Genomic DNA, 14,885 nt, shown 5'->3' on the forward strand with positions numbered 1-14,885 from the left:
TCCTATTGTGGCCTCTAGAATCTCCCATTGAAATTTTTCCCTGGGGTGATCGAACACCCTGTATAAGGGTTGATAACGAATGAGTGGCCTCATGATTATGAAACTTGACATGGAGAACTTGTAACGAGTCAGACTTGTGACTGTATGGCAAAGGATTAAGGCGCCGCGCGATATTATGTAGAAGTAGAAACAGCGAACGATGGACAGACGGATCAGCCAGGTCCGTACAGCGCGAGTGGTACTGGGTCAAACGTTCTAGTCAGCGTCCGTAAGGCAAAATTACTCAACGCTGTCCACATTCTACTTACTCGCGATACCACATTCCCTTTATCCTGTGTTCTTCCTTTCTCCCTGCAATACGCAATCGACAGAGCTCGCAAGGTTTCGAAACCCATTTTCGCGAAAACCAAACAGACTAATTTTACACGTAGAATCCACCACCTTTACGATTCTACTGCGAATCTCGCTCAATTTATTACATAAAATCGTATGTTTTTACTCTGAAACTCCCATCAAACTTCCCATCGAAACGATCGTCGAAATTTGGTGCATAAAAATGAAGGGACAATCGCGACGAGGTGGCTTTTAATTCGTGCAATTAACGCTCGCCTTTTCTCCGTGCCGTGCACCCTCTCGAAACAAGAAACGAAAGTTCTCGAGAGACTGGAGAACCAGCCGCGGAGTTCGAAGTAGAGCGTGAAACACCGAAGGCCGTCGATGTGGCATTTTCGCGTGTCGTTTCCTCGATCGAGTTACCGCACTGTTCAGGTTCGAGTCGACGCGTGTCGTTTTCGTGTCCGATCGACCGAGGTATCGACCAGGCCGTCGAGATATCGACCCCTCGTTCGTCGAAACGGCCCAGAGTGAACGCGTTCGCGATCACCTTTCCTGCTCGATTGCGCTCGATTCTCGCGATACGTTCCTTCCAACCGATTTCACGCGGGACCCAGTCCGAAACTCTGATAAGATAATTCGAATTACGTCTGCCTTCTCAAAGAAATTACACGATCGATAAATACTGAGAATATAAATCGAAGATACGTATTGTAATTTATTTTATATTTTCAATTTTAAATTATGGAGCACGGAAATAGCGTTGAACAAAATTTTTTGCACGAAGCTGGAGCGTAACGACGAGCCACGAATCGTCACTTTTTAGCCTCGAAAGGTTTTCCGTCGCGATTCTCGGTCCCGGAGCTACTCCAGGGATTTCAGTTCCATCGTTAGGGAGGCATTCCGCCTACGGAAACGACGGCTGTCGCTTTTGCCTCGTCCTCCTCCTTTTCGAACGGTCTGGCCATTCAGACGTAAACAGAGATGTGGCTTTCGGCGGTATTCGAGTACACAGAGACACGGGTCGCGTTTTTGTCAAGCTACTCGCCGAAAGGTTCCTCGAGAAGCTGAATAGACGCGAGAATCTGCCCCGAACTCCAGCCACTTTGACAAAGGTTGGCCAAAGGCGATCGCGAGAGGACTTTATCGAACGCAAAAATGGACGATGGTTCGCTGGAGAAATGGATAATACGTACTTTTATCGCGAATCTTGGAACGATCTACGTTTAAAGTCTGATTATTTAAACCTGTGTAGATCGTTCGACGCGAAGTAATAACTCGCTATAAATTGAGAAAGAACGATACACTTTTAATGGCGAATAAAAGTTGTCGCCTATTTACTTTCACCGATCGTGGCTCGTGGAATTGAAAGTTTGTAAAAGTTTATAGACCCCTGAATAAATTACGAAGCGATATCCATACGCTCGTAGATCAGCTAGTGAATTTAATAAAATACTTTTATGCAATGGTACTCTGAATTGGAAAACGAACGAAACAGAGAGAAAGTGAATATAAAGTGTAATATACGAGAAAACTCGAAGAAAAATTTGTATGCTCATGGTGGAGGTTACGGAGGACGTAACGTTTCGTCGTACGGTTCGATCGATGGTTTCTTCAGCACCTGTTATTCCGGGAGACGACGCCTGTTACGCGACGAAGACGCAGCAACGCGTAATTGTATCTCATTATTGTTTCATTGAACGCGAACGTAACCGGTAAAAAATTGTAAAAACAATTAAATTACGTAAAGTATAGGAACTGTGGTTGCGTAAGCGCGTATCTAACGATAATCGACGATTGTTGTGTCGTTGGACGATCGCTGGGATACATGGGAACGTGAATTTACTCCGCGACGACGGCGTTCGAGCTTTCGTTTTTCCTCTCCTCTGGAGCATTTCGCTCGCCGAGACGAATTCAACGACCTAGAAAAAACACGATAGTCGTACGACCTTAAACATGAAAATTTCATGCAATTATGCACAGCTGAATGGATTTATGATGCCCCGGCTAACGAGGAACGAGGAGCGAGATCCGACGGCGGTTCGAACTTGTAATTTTCAGCACGAAATGAACTTTCTCGAAAAGCCTAATTACAGCCGCGCGTTCTCGTTTTCTGCGAAGCTTTCGCGGCAGAAAAAAAAAACCGTTCAACATGTCCAGAGAACGCTTTCAACGTGGTATACATTTCTGAACGTAGTTTGACACCAGCTACGCGATACAAGGTACGAAGATATGCATTTTAATGTGAAGAACATCGATGACCTTGAAAACTGACCTTGAAAAGAGATATTGCATAGGAAATATTCTCGTGCCGCCAGAATCGGAGGATTTGGTGAAATATTTGTGAAATCGTCGTGTTACGACACTCGATATTTCGCAGCCAACGAACGGGACGTGCAATCTATCCGCGAAAGTAGATTAAAATGGAAGGTGGACCGATCCCAGTCCGGTCTGGACGGGACTAAATAGTCGAGCGATAACCGTGGCCAGTAGGTTGCGGTAAACTAGCCACCGTTTGGTGGGAAACCGTGTTGAGAGATCAATCCGACGACCGCGCCTCCGCAGAAGCAGCTTCTTCTCTCAAGGAGAGAAAGGTGCCTCGACCTCCTTTCCTACTGCTCTCAGCGAGCAGATAAATCGAGCGCGCGCTAACGTCGAAATTGGGCGCGATGTTTCCGAACGAGGAGCGCAACGAGTCCGAGAAAATTCCGCGGCCAGGTTACACGCTCGTCCAGAGAAAGTTATGCCACCTACCCCCACCCCACATTCGCCCCGCCCACTTTCCGACGCTCGACGGAGACAACCGAGGACCGAGCCTTCGCTTTAACATCGTAAAAATTGAACGTGTAATTTCGTCATTAACAAGTCGAGAATATAGGTTTGTCGCGAGAGAATAAAGAATGTTTAATCTTTCGAGTACTTTCACCTATCTCGTTCTGACGTCTGTCAAATATCCGAGTGCCAGCGTTGGAACAGTTAACGAGGGAATGCCCGAACGGTGAACGCGCGTGTCGGTTTTCCGTCGATAGTGAAAGGGAGAGTTCATTTTTTTTCTTCTTCTTGTTCTTCTTCTCGGAGTCGAGCGATCGCCAGGCGGTCTCGGTATCTCGCGTGGAAAAATTCGAGTCCCTTTCGGTTCGAAAGCGGCGTGGCAGCGCCTCTTCCTCGGACAAAAGTAGGCGGCCCGAGTTATGTAGATCGTGAAGCTCGCATTGGAAACTCGTTAGAAATTAATACCAGACGCACGGGAATCGACGCGAGCCCGCCGCACCGACGTTTTTCTCGCGGACCGCGACCGGTCGACCCAGTTTCGAGACAGTTCGCAGAAGCCTACGGGACGATTTTCAAAAGCTGTTATTCCGTCGAGCACCGTTTCTCTTTTTAGTTGGTCGTCGGGTCGTCACGGCGGTATAGCTTTTTGAAAAGACGCGACAACGACGGGTTAAATTGACCGGTCGAACCGTAATTGCGCCCGGGAACATACGTAGTTCCTAGTTAATCCGTCGCATTGTGCGTACCTAGGGAAATGGGTAGTTATAATATTACAAAACGTAGTACTACGTCACCCGTAATTCGGAACAATCTATCTGTCATTACGTTATCTTCCTAAAAGTAATATTTAGAATTAGTCAAAACCAACGAGTCGCTATAATTCGATGGGAACGTAGTACTACGTTATACGTCGATCCTTAAAATTTTATGAGAATGCACTATTACGTCTTCCCTGATTTACTATAACAGAACGCAGTACTGTGATACTCGTTCCTTCTGATAGAACGTAGTACTACGTAAATTCGTAATTTCGTACAATACATATTCAGCGAAATTGGTTACGATTTTGCAGAACGTAGTACTAGGTCGTGATTTACTGCATTCTGACGGAACTCGTCAGAAGAATTGGAATTAAAAAAAATACTGTACAAGGTACGTTTTGAGCATCCATTTCTAATCTGCACCGAGGATCAAAATCAACGCGTTGATTAACGCGGACCTCGATCCTGGTCACCTATTATATCGAATGAATCACCGACTTTCCTCCACGGAGAATCTTGCCGGTTCGCGTCCGAAACGATGCCGTACTACTGACATCATTCCGATTACGAGGAGCGGCATGGCACGCGATTTTCATTGCGGAAGATCGCGTGCCATCGGACACGGGCCACGATTTTTCTGCTTTCTTCGTTATTCCCGGCGTCGCGAATAGAAACGGGACCACCGACTGTGAAATCACCGTGATCCGCGTGCAACGACGGCGGTCCCTCGTCTTCGATTCACGATCGACGCTCGGTGATTGCGTCACGACGCGTTGCGCGACGCTCGAACGGCTCGTGCACGACGTGTCACGGCTTCCTGATCAAAAAGTACCACCGACGAGCCCCGTGCATCGTAAAAACCCGAACGATTTACGTAACATCTGTTCGCAGACGTACCATTCGAGTCGAACAAATTGATTTATCGCCCCCGAAAATACACCGAAAGGAAATAGACCCCGATCGTTGCGCGAGGACCTCGATTCTTGCACCGAGTCGACCAGTGCAGCGAAATGTATTTAAATAGTTCTGAACCTGAAAATTAACGTTGAAGGGATGATATTAAAACTAACATTAGGTAGTTTCTTCATTGTTGAACGTTCGATCGAAGTTTATTACCACGAAGGGAAAAAGAAGAATTATAATTCGCCGAGTCGCAATTGTCGAAAGAGGTTATTTGACCAAGCAATTTATTGCTTTCTTTTGGGCAACAACAACGCCATTTCACAGCTGATTGCACGGTACAATGCGTACAATCGGATGGTTGAATATTACTTTGTTATTTGAATCGTTAAGTGGTATCCTACTTCGTAATCGAAGAAGATGGCGCCGATCACGTTGGCGGTTTTCATCCCCGGCAGAAATTCTACGGTCCATTATCGAGAATTTCTCCTCGAGAATTAATTAAGACTTCGTTTTACGTCGAATGAAATGGTAATTAAACTGCGAACAAACATCGTCGAGTAATTAAGTATCAATTAACCGTTTAATGAACGAATTGCGTTTAATTTCTTCGCGGTCGAGCAACACTCGAATGCCCAAATCGAATCGATGAAACGCCATTTACGTAGAACCAATTAAACGTATCAACAGTCGATTTATAGAACCGCTGCTCGAAGACTAAATAATTGGAACGATTCGATACGAGTCCCAACTTAAGTCAGGGATGTTACATGGTCGATTGTAACTCGATTTTGACTAAATTTAATTCGACAAACGCGCGAGAAACTTATTAGAAACCTTCGGAACCTTTGTAGGCCAGAAAAAATGAGAAAAAAGACGCGCTCGGTTAAAGAATATTCCTCTGCGGCGATATGCGCTGTCCGTTTCGAAGACGCAAAGTGAAAGATCCGCGAGATATACCCAGATAGTTCTGGTATTTATTAGAAATCACCAGTACGCCGGTTTCGAGCGGTTCGCAGTTCGTTAGCTTCGGTTGCACTCCAGATATCCTGTGGCACTTACACGCGAACGTCACGCAATACCAGTAATGACGATGATAATTCTTTCATTACCGGGCCGTAGGATCCATCCGGTCGTTTCTGGAATCGTTTCGAGGCACGAATTACTCGCGTTTACGGGGACAATTAATTCCGTTCGCGTCCAGCACGTGACACGAGATTGGCAACTTTATGGAAACGTTACGTCTGCTCGAACAGCTCGACAAATTGGCATCTGTCTACTTATCCACCTATTTATCGTTCTATCTATCTATCTATCTATCTATTTAACTATCCGTTCTATTCAACAAATAAAGTCCTTGAATACAAAAGAAAACAAATATACCGAACAGAACGAAGCAACAACGATCGAGGTGCCATCTACGAATCTTAAATCTTGATACTTTTCGATATAGCTTCGTAAAAATATTAGCAATGAACTGGCAGGGCTTTCCCGATGAAAATGAGTCCAAACATGACAATGTTCAGAATATTCTTAAGTACTTTAATATAACAAATACCTCTGAAATACGCATTAATTACATTTCGAACGATCGGTACTAGCCATAGGAAACGAATCTGTATTTCCAGAAGCAACAAGTTTTTCTATAAAAGAGCCTAACACAGGAAACATTACGAAAATGTTGTATCGATGCAATTTTCTTCGGTTATTTGGACTCGTGGGAGTCTCGCAATATGGGAAACTGATTGGAATTTAATGGCGATCGAAAGAATTAATTGTTCTTATAATAGGTTTTGCGCTACGATAGAGAATGGCTGGAGATCGTGAACGTGTATGACGCACGAAGTGTCCTGCACTGTCCGCGTTTTCGTGCTGGAAACCAGAAGGACAACTACATTCACTCTACGGTTTACGTTGGCTCTAATTCGTGTGCTGGGAACGTACATAGGCACCTACGCGAGCCAAACAGTCGGTCAACAGCTGGAAACTTCGAAAATGCACGTTCGTTCGTTGGTAATTGCACGACCATTAATGGGATCCGCCAGAAAGTGGAACGAGGATTGCGAATATTAAATAAATCGATAATAATAATGCCACGCTGAAGATTCGCGCCTTACAAATTAAACAAAATTGGAGATAAATAGAGGAATTACAGGGGAAATCGCAAACACACAGATTTTATACGTATCCGCATCGACTGTGTAAGATTACTAGTTTGTTACCATTTAATAGAATGATAATTATACCTATCCCCTGCGCGAACTAAGTAGTCTGTACTCTCCAAAAAGAGCACTCAAACACAAAATTGCATCTGTATTAAATAAAAACAACTCGCAGAAAGATCGTATTAATAATTCATAAATTTCTCGATATATCCAATAATTATATACCATCGACTATCGAGGCATTTATCTTAGCTTCTGCTCTCTTAGGTATCAAAGCAAAAAATCAATTTCTAAGCTAAGAGGCGATTGCAAGTTTCCCGGAGTTTAATTACAGGACTTCGTATGTGTTACAAAGTATCAAAAGGAAAATATCCACTTCCTATGTTCGATTTTTCGACAGGATTAATTGTTAATTACCAATTCTTCGACTCTCGTTCTTTAATCGAAAAATTCCAAGCCGATTCGCCGTAGGGAAAATTGCGAAAGAGCCACGCTTATATAAATAAACGTTAGAGTCGTGAGTTTTCTTTACTGTTCTTGCCGGCGGTTTCGTTCGTGCCTTAAAACCACGAATTTCACTAATAGCTGGCACCAATTGAATCGCGAATAAGCACTTGCCACGAATTATTCGATTTCTTATATATTTCGTGATAGCCGCGACCATTGCGGGTTGCGGTTAATTTTTTCCCTCCCCCGTCTACGTTTCGCTGGAGCGTGAAATCACCGTTCCCGATCGTTCCAAACGCAGCTTTCAATCTTCTATTAAGTTGATTATTATCGGATACCGATCGCGACGAAGACAAACACGAGACGCGAATTGCACCTCGTCGCGGAATTCGCATTAAGTAGAAATTGATTCGATTCCCGCCGCGTTATCGCTGTGTTTGCGTCAGAGTTCGTATATTCGAGAGATAGCAACGACAATGACTGCATAGTGAATCGCGATAGTGAAACTACCAAGTCGACATTTTATTTTTTCGTGCTCTGTGTATTGATATAAAAGATCTAGAAAAGATAATCTGGATAACAATTGCTTCATTAAGCTCAGTAGACAGAATTAAAAATTTTAATAGCTGCAGTATTTTGACTGCACAAAGGGAGCATAATCAATGGGCTTTTTGACTGAAATCTAGAATGAAGGAAGCAATAAAATATATGCTATCTTTATTATATAATATAAAATTTAATTTTAGGTAAAAACTTCGTCACATTTACGAATTTTATTTTAATAATTCACTGAGTAATTCTTAAACCCCCAAACATTAACCCCTTAACATTCATGTCCGAATCTGACTGCTTTGGAAAGCGATATTTGTTTAATCTAATGGTTTAAGGGATGATAATATTTGTTTTCTTTCAAATTATACATTGGATACAACATTGTAAGTAACGAAAACCGCATTTTTAGAAACAAATCCAATAAAGAAAACTGACCATTCTTGGTTAACCCGAAAGATATGAGCGTTAAGGGGTTAAAAGGGATAAAAAAGAGAAATTTCCACCCTTAAGCAGTATAATTTTCTCTAGTATCTTGAAGAACAATTTTAAATTCACAGCTATTAGCTCGGTGTTACCACGAGGAGACCCGCCCTAACCGATTCCCAACCACCCTCCATTAATAAAGATCTTCTGTGACCAACGATCGTAGGTCGAGGAAGCAACAAACGAAGAGAATTGAGAGAATTTTTAAAAGAATTTTTCCTCAAATAAAAATAACTTGCCTAACATAATGGTTAACCAAACACCTGCCTAACTATAAATCTAAATTCGTTTATTATATCAAGAAACAATTCTAAATTCGCAGCCATTAGCTCGGTGTCACCCACGAAGAATAACTTTTCTATCGTGGGTGACACCGATTACCAGGTCTCACCACGTGGAGGTTGCTGCGAGTGGAGACCCGAAAGGAGATAGATGGAATCCAAGTTCCATCGATCTCCCTTTTACATCCTTAGAAACTAGATTAGCCATGCCAAGTAATTATTTTGTTTAAAAGAGGGACGAAGCTAGATCGTGGGTGACGCGACGCGACGCGATACGACGCGATGCACCATGCAATAGTGCGAGGAACGAGAGACGCGAACCGAATAGCGAGGTCAAAAGGGTCAGCTCGTTGCCTCTTGGCAAGTCCGATCGAAGGGTAAGGGAATCGACGCACCCGACACGGGTTCCCCATTTCCCCCAAGCAGCCTGTTGGGAGCCAAATGGACCCAACTCGGGATGTCTGACAGAGAGAGGGATCCTGAGTCGGGGCTACCGTAGACAGGAACAGTCCCTGATCCCCTCTAAGGCCGAAATACCCTTTCCCTTGGATCGTCTCGCTAGAGGACGGCAACTGACCCCTCGGACCAGCTAATCGGCCGATCACTTGCTTTCTACATGGAAGCAGCGGTGATCGGAGCAGACGAGAGACGGGGGAAAGAGAAGCTACTTGTTACATAATTACTTGGCAGGACACGCGGCTACACTAAAGACTTAAGTCTAAATACCAAGTAATTATTTTGTTTAAAAAGGGATGAAGCTAAATTGTTGGAGACGCGACGCGACGCGATGCTGAACCGTACAGCAGATCTTCGGATCGAATCGACACTACCCTTGGTAGATTGATTTCTATTTCTAGAAATCGATCTATCATTGGCAGGCGACTAGATCTTTCGGACAAACTGGACGGCCGATCACATGTTTCGTTCAACGAAACAGTGGTGACCGAAGCAAGAAACGAGAGAACGAGTCGAGAGAAGCTACTTGTTAAATAATTACTTGGTAATATTGGGAGACGCATACAGTAGGGACTTAAAATTAACGTCGAAGCTCAAGTCTAGCCAAGTTGAAGCTAAAATTCGGACGATAGAAGGAAACAAAGTTCCTTGACTTAGTTGTACCAAGCAATTATGTGGTTAAAAAGAGGGATGAAGCTAAATCGTGGGATACGCGACGCGACGCGACGCGATGCTGTACCGTGCAGCGGATCCGAGGATCGAACCTACTGCCCTTGCTAACTCGATCTCAACAAGAAAACAGAGAACTGCAACCCCGAGTCGAGGTCTCTATTTCTCCAACGCAACCCGCCGGGAGCCCGAAGGACCCGACTTAGGTTGTCTGACAAAAGAGAGAGTACCTGAAACGGGGTCGACTTCCGCTGGAAGGTATGCGTTTCCGCAGAATACGGAAACTCCACACCTTCCAGCGAAGTGCCGTTTTCCCTCAATCAAGCTTACCAAGGGAAGGCGATTAGATCTTTCGGATCAGATACACGGCCGATCACATGTTTCAATCGATGAAACAGCGGTGATCGAAGCTAGGAACGAGGGAACGAACGAGAGAGAAGCTACTTGATCAATAATTGCTTGGTACAGCGCGCAGATATGATATAAAGAAATCTTCGACGTTAATTTTAAGATTCGCGACGAAGCTTAAGACTAATTTACTTGGAATTAAATGTCCCTCGGCGGATGACTCCCTCGGCGGATGAATCCCTCGGCGGTTGTGGCGTCTTCCCTCGATGTCCTTGGAATCGATCTGTAATAGATCTGACCTGGAACAGAAACTAATACTTGTATTAGTATCATATTAAAGACAATTTAATAAATCCTATCCAATCCATCTGTGATGCGACAAGTGGAGAAATAATTTGTTGTGCTGATGTATCGAACAAGCTAAGAAATTCTGAAACATTCCTACACAGAATACAGTTATTGTAGACCTACCTAAAGAAATATACAAAATTGGCACGTAATAAGGAAGTAAAAATACTAATGAATTAAACAATGTCAGTCGAAATACATTAAATACACTCAGTCAAAACGACGGAACAATTCCACAAATAAGATCAAAATAAAAATTCAGATTAATTGATAGACGATGCTGATAAACCTTGCTGACCAGTAAAAATATTCTACGAAATGAGGAATATCTTACCAAGTCAGATTCGATTAATACCACAAGTAGTGAAACCGACAAAGCAATTTCGTAAACAAAATCGAAATAAAAATTCAGATTGATCGACAAAGACAGATACGAGTTCAGGAAAGAATTGGAAACAGAAACAGTAAACGATCGAAGGAAATGCCCCATAGAGAATCATTTTCTTTCAAAGTCACATATGGTCAAGGAAACGCAACAATTGTCAAAATAATAGAAGAGAACCAGTCAATAGATTATCATTGTATGTCAAAAATGGTGGAAACACCCACAGTAACGAAACGAAAACCAATAAATTCAACGAACTCAATTTTTCATCAAACGACAGTCAAAAATGAACGAGCAAGCTTCAAATCTGAAAAATAAGAGAGAGAGGGGATATTTAAGCAAACCTGACCGCTGGTCAGCAACTGGTCGCTATTGGTCATCGTAAGCTCACCACTGGTCAACTGGTCAGTAGTGGTCAGCAGTGGTCAGCACTGGTCAGTAGTGGTCAGTAGTGGTCACCAGTAGCCAGTAGTGGCCCCCCTGGTCCCCCTGGTCAGCCAAGGAAGGTCCCAGTACGTATAGGTAGTCAGGATTGCCACTTCCCCCGGAGTTCCACACAAGACTAAGAGGTGTTGGTCATAGCGCCACGTATGCCTCCTCTAAGGTGACGGAAGAGTGGGGAGAGTGGCGTGAGCCATCTCAACCGTTAGTTAGGTCAACCAAGGCATAATTTTGCGAAAAATTAATATTCCCACACACTGGCAGGCCCTTTCATTGTTGTATCAATGCCACAAATTCTCCACCCTCTCCTCCCCCTCGCCTCCAGTCCTACCAGTGTCCCTACCGGTTTAGTCTGTACCCCGCAAGTTCCCATTGCAATTTTTAATCAGAGAAAAAGCCTTTAAATCTTTCAACTTTAAAGTTCTTCTTCTTCCAGTTCGTGCAGAGGTGTCTATTATTGACGATATCGATCTGCTTGGTCCTGTCGGTCGAATTCGGCGCGGTTCAAGCCGAACGATGGTCACGACAGGTCTCAAACAGCGAATGGATCCCATTACCGGATCCCAGAGCCTCGCAAACCCAAATTGAACAGAACAATCCATCATCTGGACTCGTGGCGAGCGGCACCGCTCAATTGCCTCAACTCCCACAACTGTCCTTGCCACCTACTCTTCAACAACAGTACCAGGAACAGCTTCTGCAGCTTCAGAAGACGCAGGAGAGCATACAGAAGCTGTTGTTGCTGCAGCAACAACTCAGAACCCAACAGCAGCTTCTTCAGGTATAGAAGATTCCTATTTGAATCGATTCTTGATTTTATCCTTTGAACTGAAGGAAATTTCCGGTTCCTCAGTCACAAGCGTTCCTGCCTAGCGGATTCAGTAATCCGGAAGAGGACAAGCGACAGCAACAAGCTGGATTACACTCCCACACTGGGCCCGATTTGGCTCCTGAGGATTTGGTACCGCCGCTTCCTGCCACCGACGCTCTGCCACCGGTGTTCCCCGCGCAGAATTTCCTCCCTCAAAGACCCAGGGCTCATCCACCTCCGCCATCGCCACCGAAACAAGACAGAGAAGGTCCTCAGGAGTACGCGACTCTGCCCGGTCAGAGCTTCAAGAACGGTCACTTGGTCCAACAGGGACAGAACGTAGACGTTGGACAGCTTGAACAGATTCAGGAGAACCAGCGACCTGGGGCCAAACACTTGAAGGATGGGAATCAAGCGTTCTTCGTGCCTCAGTCTGAGCACTCGCAGGACGAGGAGGAAGAGGTCGGTCGAACCTTCATCCTTTTTGACCAACGACCCCTCTACTCTTAACCTAAACAGGACATTCTAACGTAAATGTCACTGCGTTTCCCAGGATCGTGCAAAACAGAATTGTTTCGCGTGTTTCAGGTGCAGCTGGTGTACGTGCCGGCGGAAACGCTGGCGCAACGGGGCCAGCCGAAGAGGGGCCGCGGAAGGAAGCAGCATCCTCATCGTCAGCAGCAGCAGCAGGCTCAACAGCAGCATCACCATCACCGTGAGAACCAGGGGGTCGAGCAGACCGCCATTTCTCACGACCAGGACGCGTTCTCTCGTCAGTTGCTGCAGCAGATACAGATGGAACGCGAGGAGAAGACCCAGTTCCTGAAGGAGGAGCGCATGAAGGAAATCGCCAGGCTGAACGAAGAGCAAAGGGCGCTGGAGAGGAAGGCACGGCTGCAGCAGGAGGCTCTTCAGCGAGAGCAAGAGCTACAAAGGCAACGGGAGGCTGAGAAGAAGAAGAAAGAGCTGGAGAGGCTAGAAGAGATGGCTAAGCAACGAGAATTGGAAAGGATCCGCGAGGCCAGGGAGAAACAACGTTTGGAGGAGTTAGAACGCAGAAGGTTGGCAGAGGTTCGCGCCAAGGAGGAGAAACGACGAGCTGAGGAGGCAGCCAGACAGAGAGAGGCTGAGAGGTTAGCTGCCATGGAGAGGCAGAAGGAACTGGAGATTCAGGAAGCCTTGAAGCAACAACAGCTCCTGGACAAACAACGCGAGGACGAGGCAAGAGCGACCAGCGCTCTGAGCCAACACCAGGACGTCCAGTCGCAGGCTCTGCCTCTGATCAGGGACCAGCAGGACTTCCATCGTCAGCACGTGGGCTCGACGAAACCGGCCAGGAGCAAGATTCGCACCAGACATCGTCAGCGAAATCAGTACCAGGAGCAACAGAGTTATCGCGAACCGACCACCACCCCGTCCCCCAACCAGCCACCCCTGTCCGTTTACATGGGAAACTCCCACTCGAAGGCAAACTCTGCCAGGGTGTCGGACGTTCTGAAGATACTGAAGGACGCCAAGACGATCGCCGTCTTGGACACCGTTGGCCCAGACACGCCCCAGGTCTTCGTAGGTCCGACCAGCTTGGACCCACCAATAGGTTACGCCAAGTTCGACCTACCCTATCTCTCGTCCATCGATCACAACCGAGTGGAGAGGAAGGTGGACAAGTTGCCCTTCTTCGTGGCGCCCCTGAGCTTCGATCCTCCGCCAGGCTACTCGAAGATACCATTCCCATCGCCTCACATAGGATCTGTAGTCGTGAACACCCTGGACAACACCGATCCCAAAGATGGCGACGATCAGAATCCCAGTCCCACACCCCTCATCGAGCCTAACTCCTACAGCGACGGACTCGACGGCGGCCCCGACCCCACGACCGCTCTGTACGAGCCTCAGACGACCGCTGGATACTCCCAGGACGTGTCCAGCACCCCGTCGTCCGGATACTCGGGGTCCAGGTTCAGGTTCAGGCAGTTTTACGGCGACAGCAAGCCAGCCTCCGTGATCAGCACGGCTTATTACGAGGATCAGAGGCCCACTACGAGGAAGCACAAGTATTACGACGATAGTTCCAGGACCACGGAGAGTTCCGTGCAACGTCCCAGAGTGGAGACTTCGGTGAGCCAGATAGAGGATGTCTCGTACTCCACTACTCCCAGCTACAAAGACGTCGATCCTCAGGATCCCTCGACCAAGAGTCAGGATTTAACTGCCCAGTTGGCGTTGATAAACCAAGAACTGGCTCAGCAGAGAGAGTCTCAGAGGTACAATCCCGCAGGGCAATATGGTCAAGACAATTCCCACTCCACGTCCGGTTTGAGCAACAGTTTCGAGAGTGAAATAACTGCTGGTGACCTGAACGACGTCAGAGCCCCCATTGGACCCACTCAGTACAGCCTCCCAGCAGAGTTGCCAGCTATTTCACCGCATTTGCCTGGCCTGGTGAATTCGTTACTGGACAGGAACGAGGGTAAACTGCAGGCTAGTACTGTCGCCACACCCTCCACGACACCCTCCACCACCACCACCAGTACTACCACCCAACGCACTCCTACGACCACCTACAGGACACGTGGACGCCAGAGGTATGTGGTGAAAAGCATTTGATTTATTTTACAATGATATTGTGGCGTCATCTCCCATACTCGTTACCTCGCAAGCGCTCCATCCTCGCTCCTACGATCTTTCTCGATTTCCTACACCAGCAAAGCAACGCCACAATATCGATAAGTA

General features: G+C 46.1%; 1 protein-coding gene across 1 annotated transcript in view; it reads left to right on the plus strand.

Annotated features, from left to right (window-relative positions):
* LOC143342731 (uncharacterized) overlaps positions 1-14,885 on the plus strand; it is a 32,659-nt gene that overhangs the window by 11,685 nt on the left and 6,089 nt on the right. The window contains exons 2-4 of the mRNA XM_076766911.1: positions 11,778-12,122; positions 12,195-12,614; positions 12,741-14,737. Of these exons, the coding sequence (XP_076623026.1) occupies positions 11,778-12,122; positions 12,195-12,614; positions 12,741-14,737 (2,762 nt within the window). The remainder of the gene's footprint in view (positions 1-11,777; positions 12,123-12,194; positions 12,615-12,740; positions 14,738-14,885) is intronic.

This window comes from Colletes latitarsis, chromosome 6 (assembly GCF_051014445.1).
Source record: "Colletes latitarsis isolate SP2378_abdomen chromosome 6, iyColLati1, whole genome shotgun sequence".
Taxonomy (NCBI): Eukaryota; Metazoa; Arthropoda; class Insecta; order Hymenoptera; family Colletidae; genus Colletes; species Colletes latitarsis.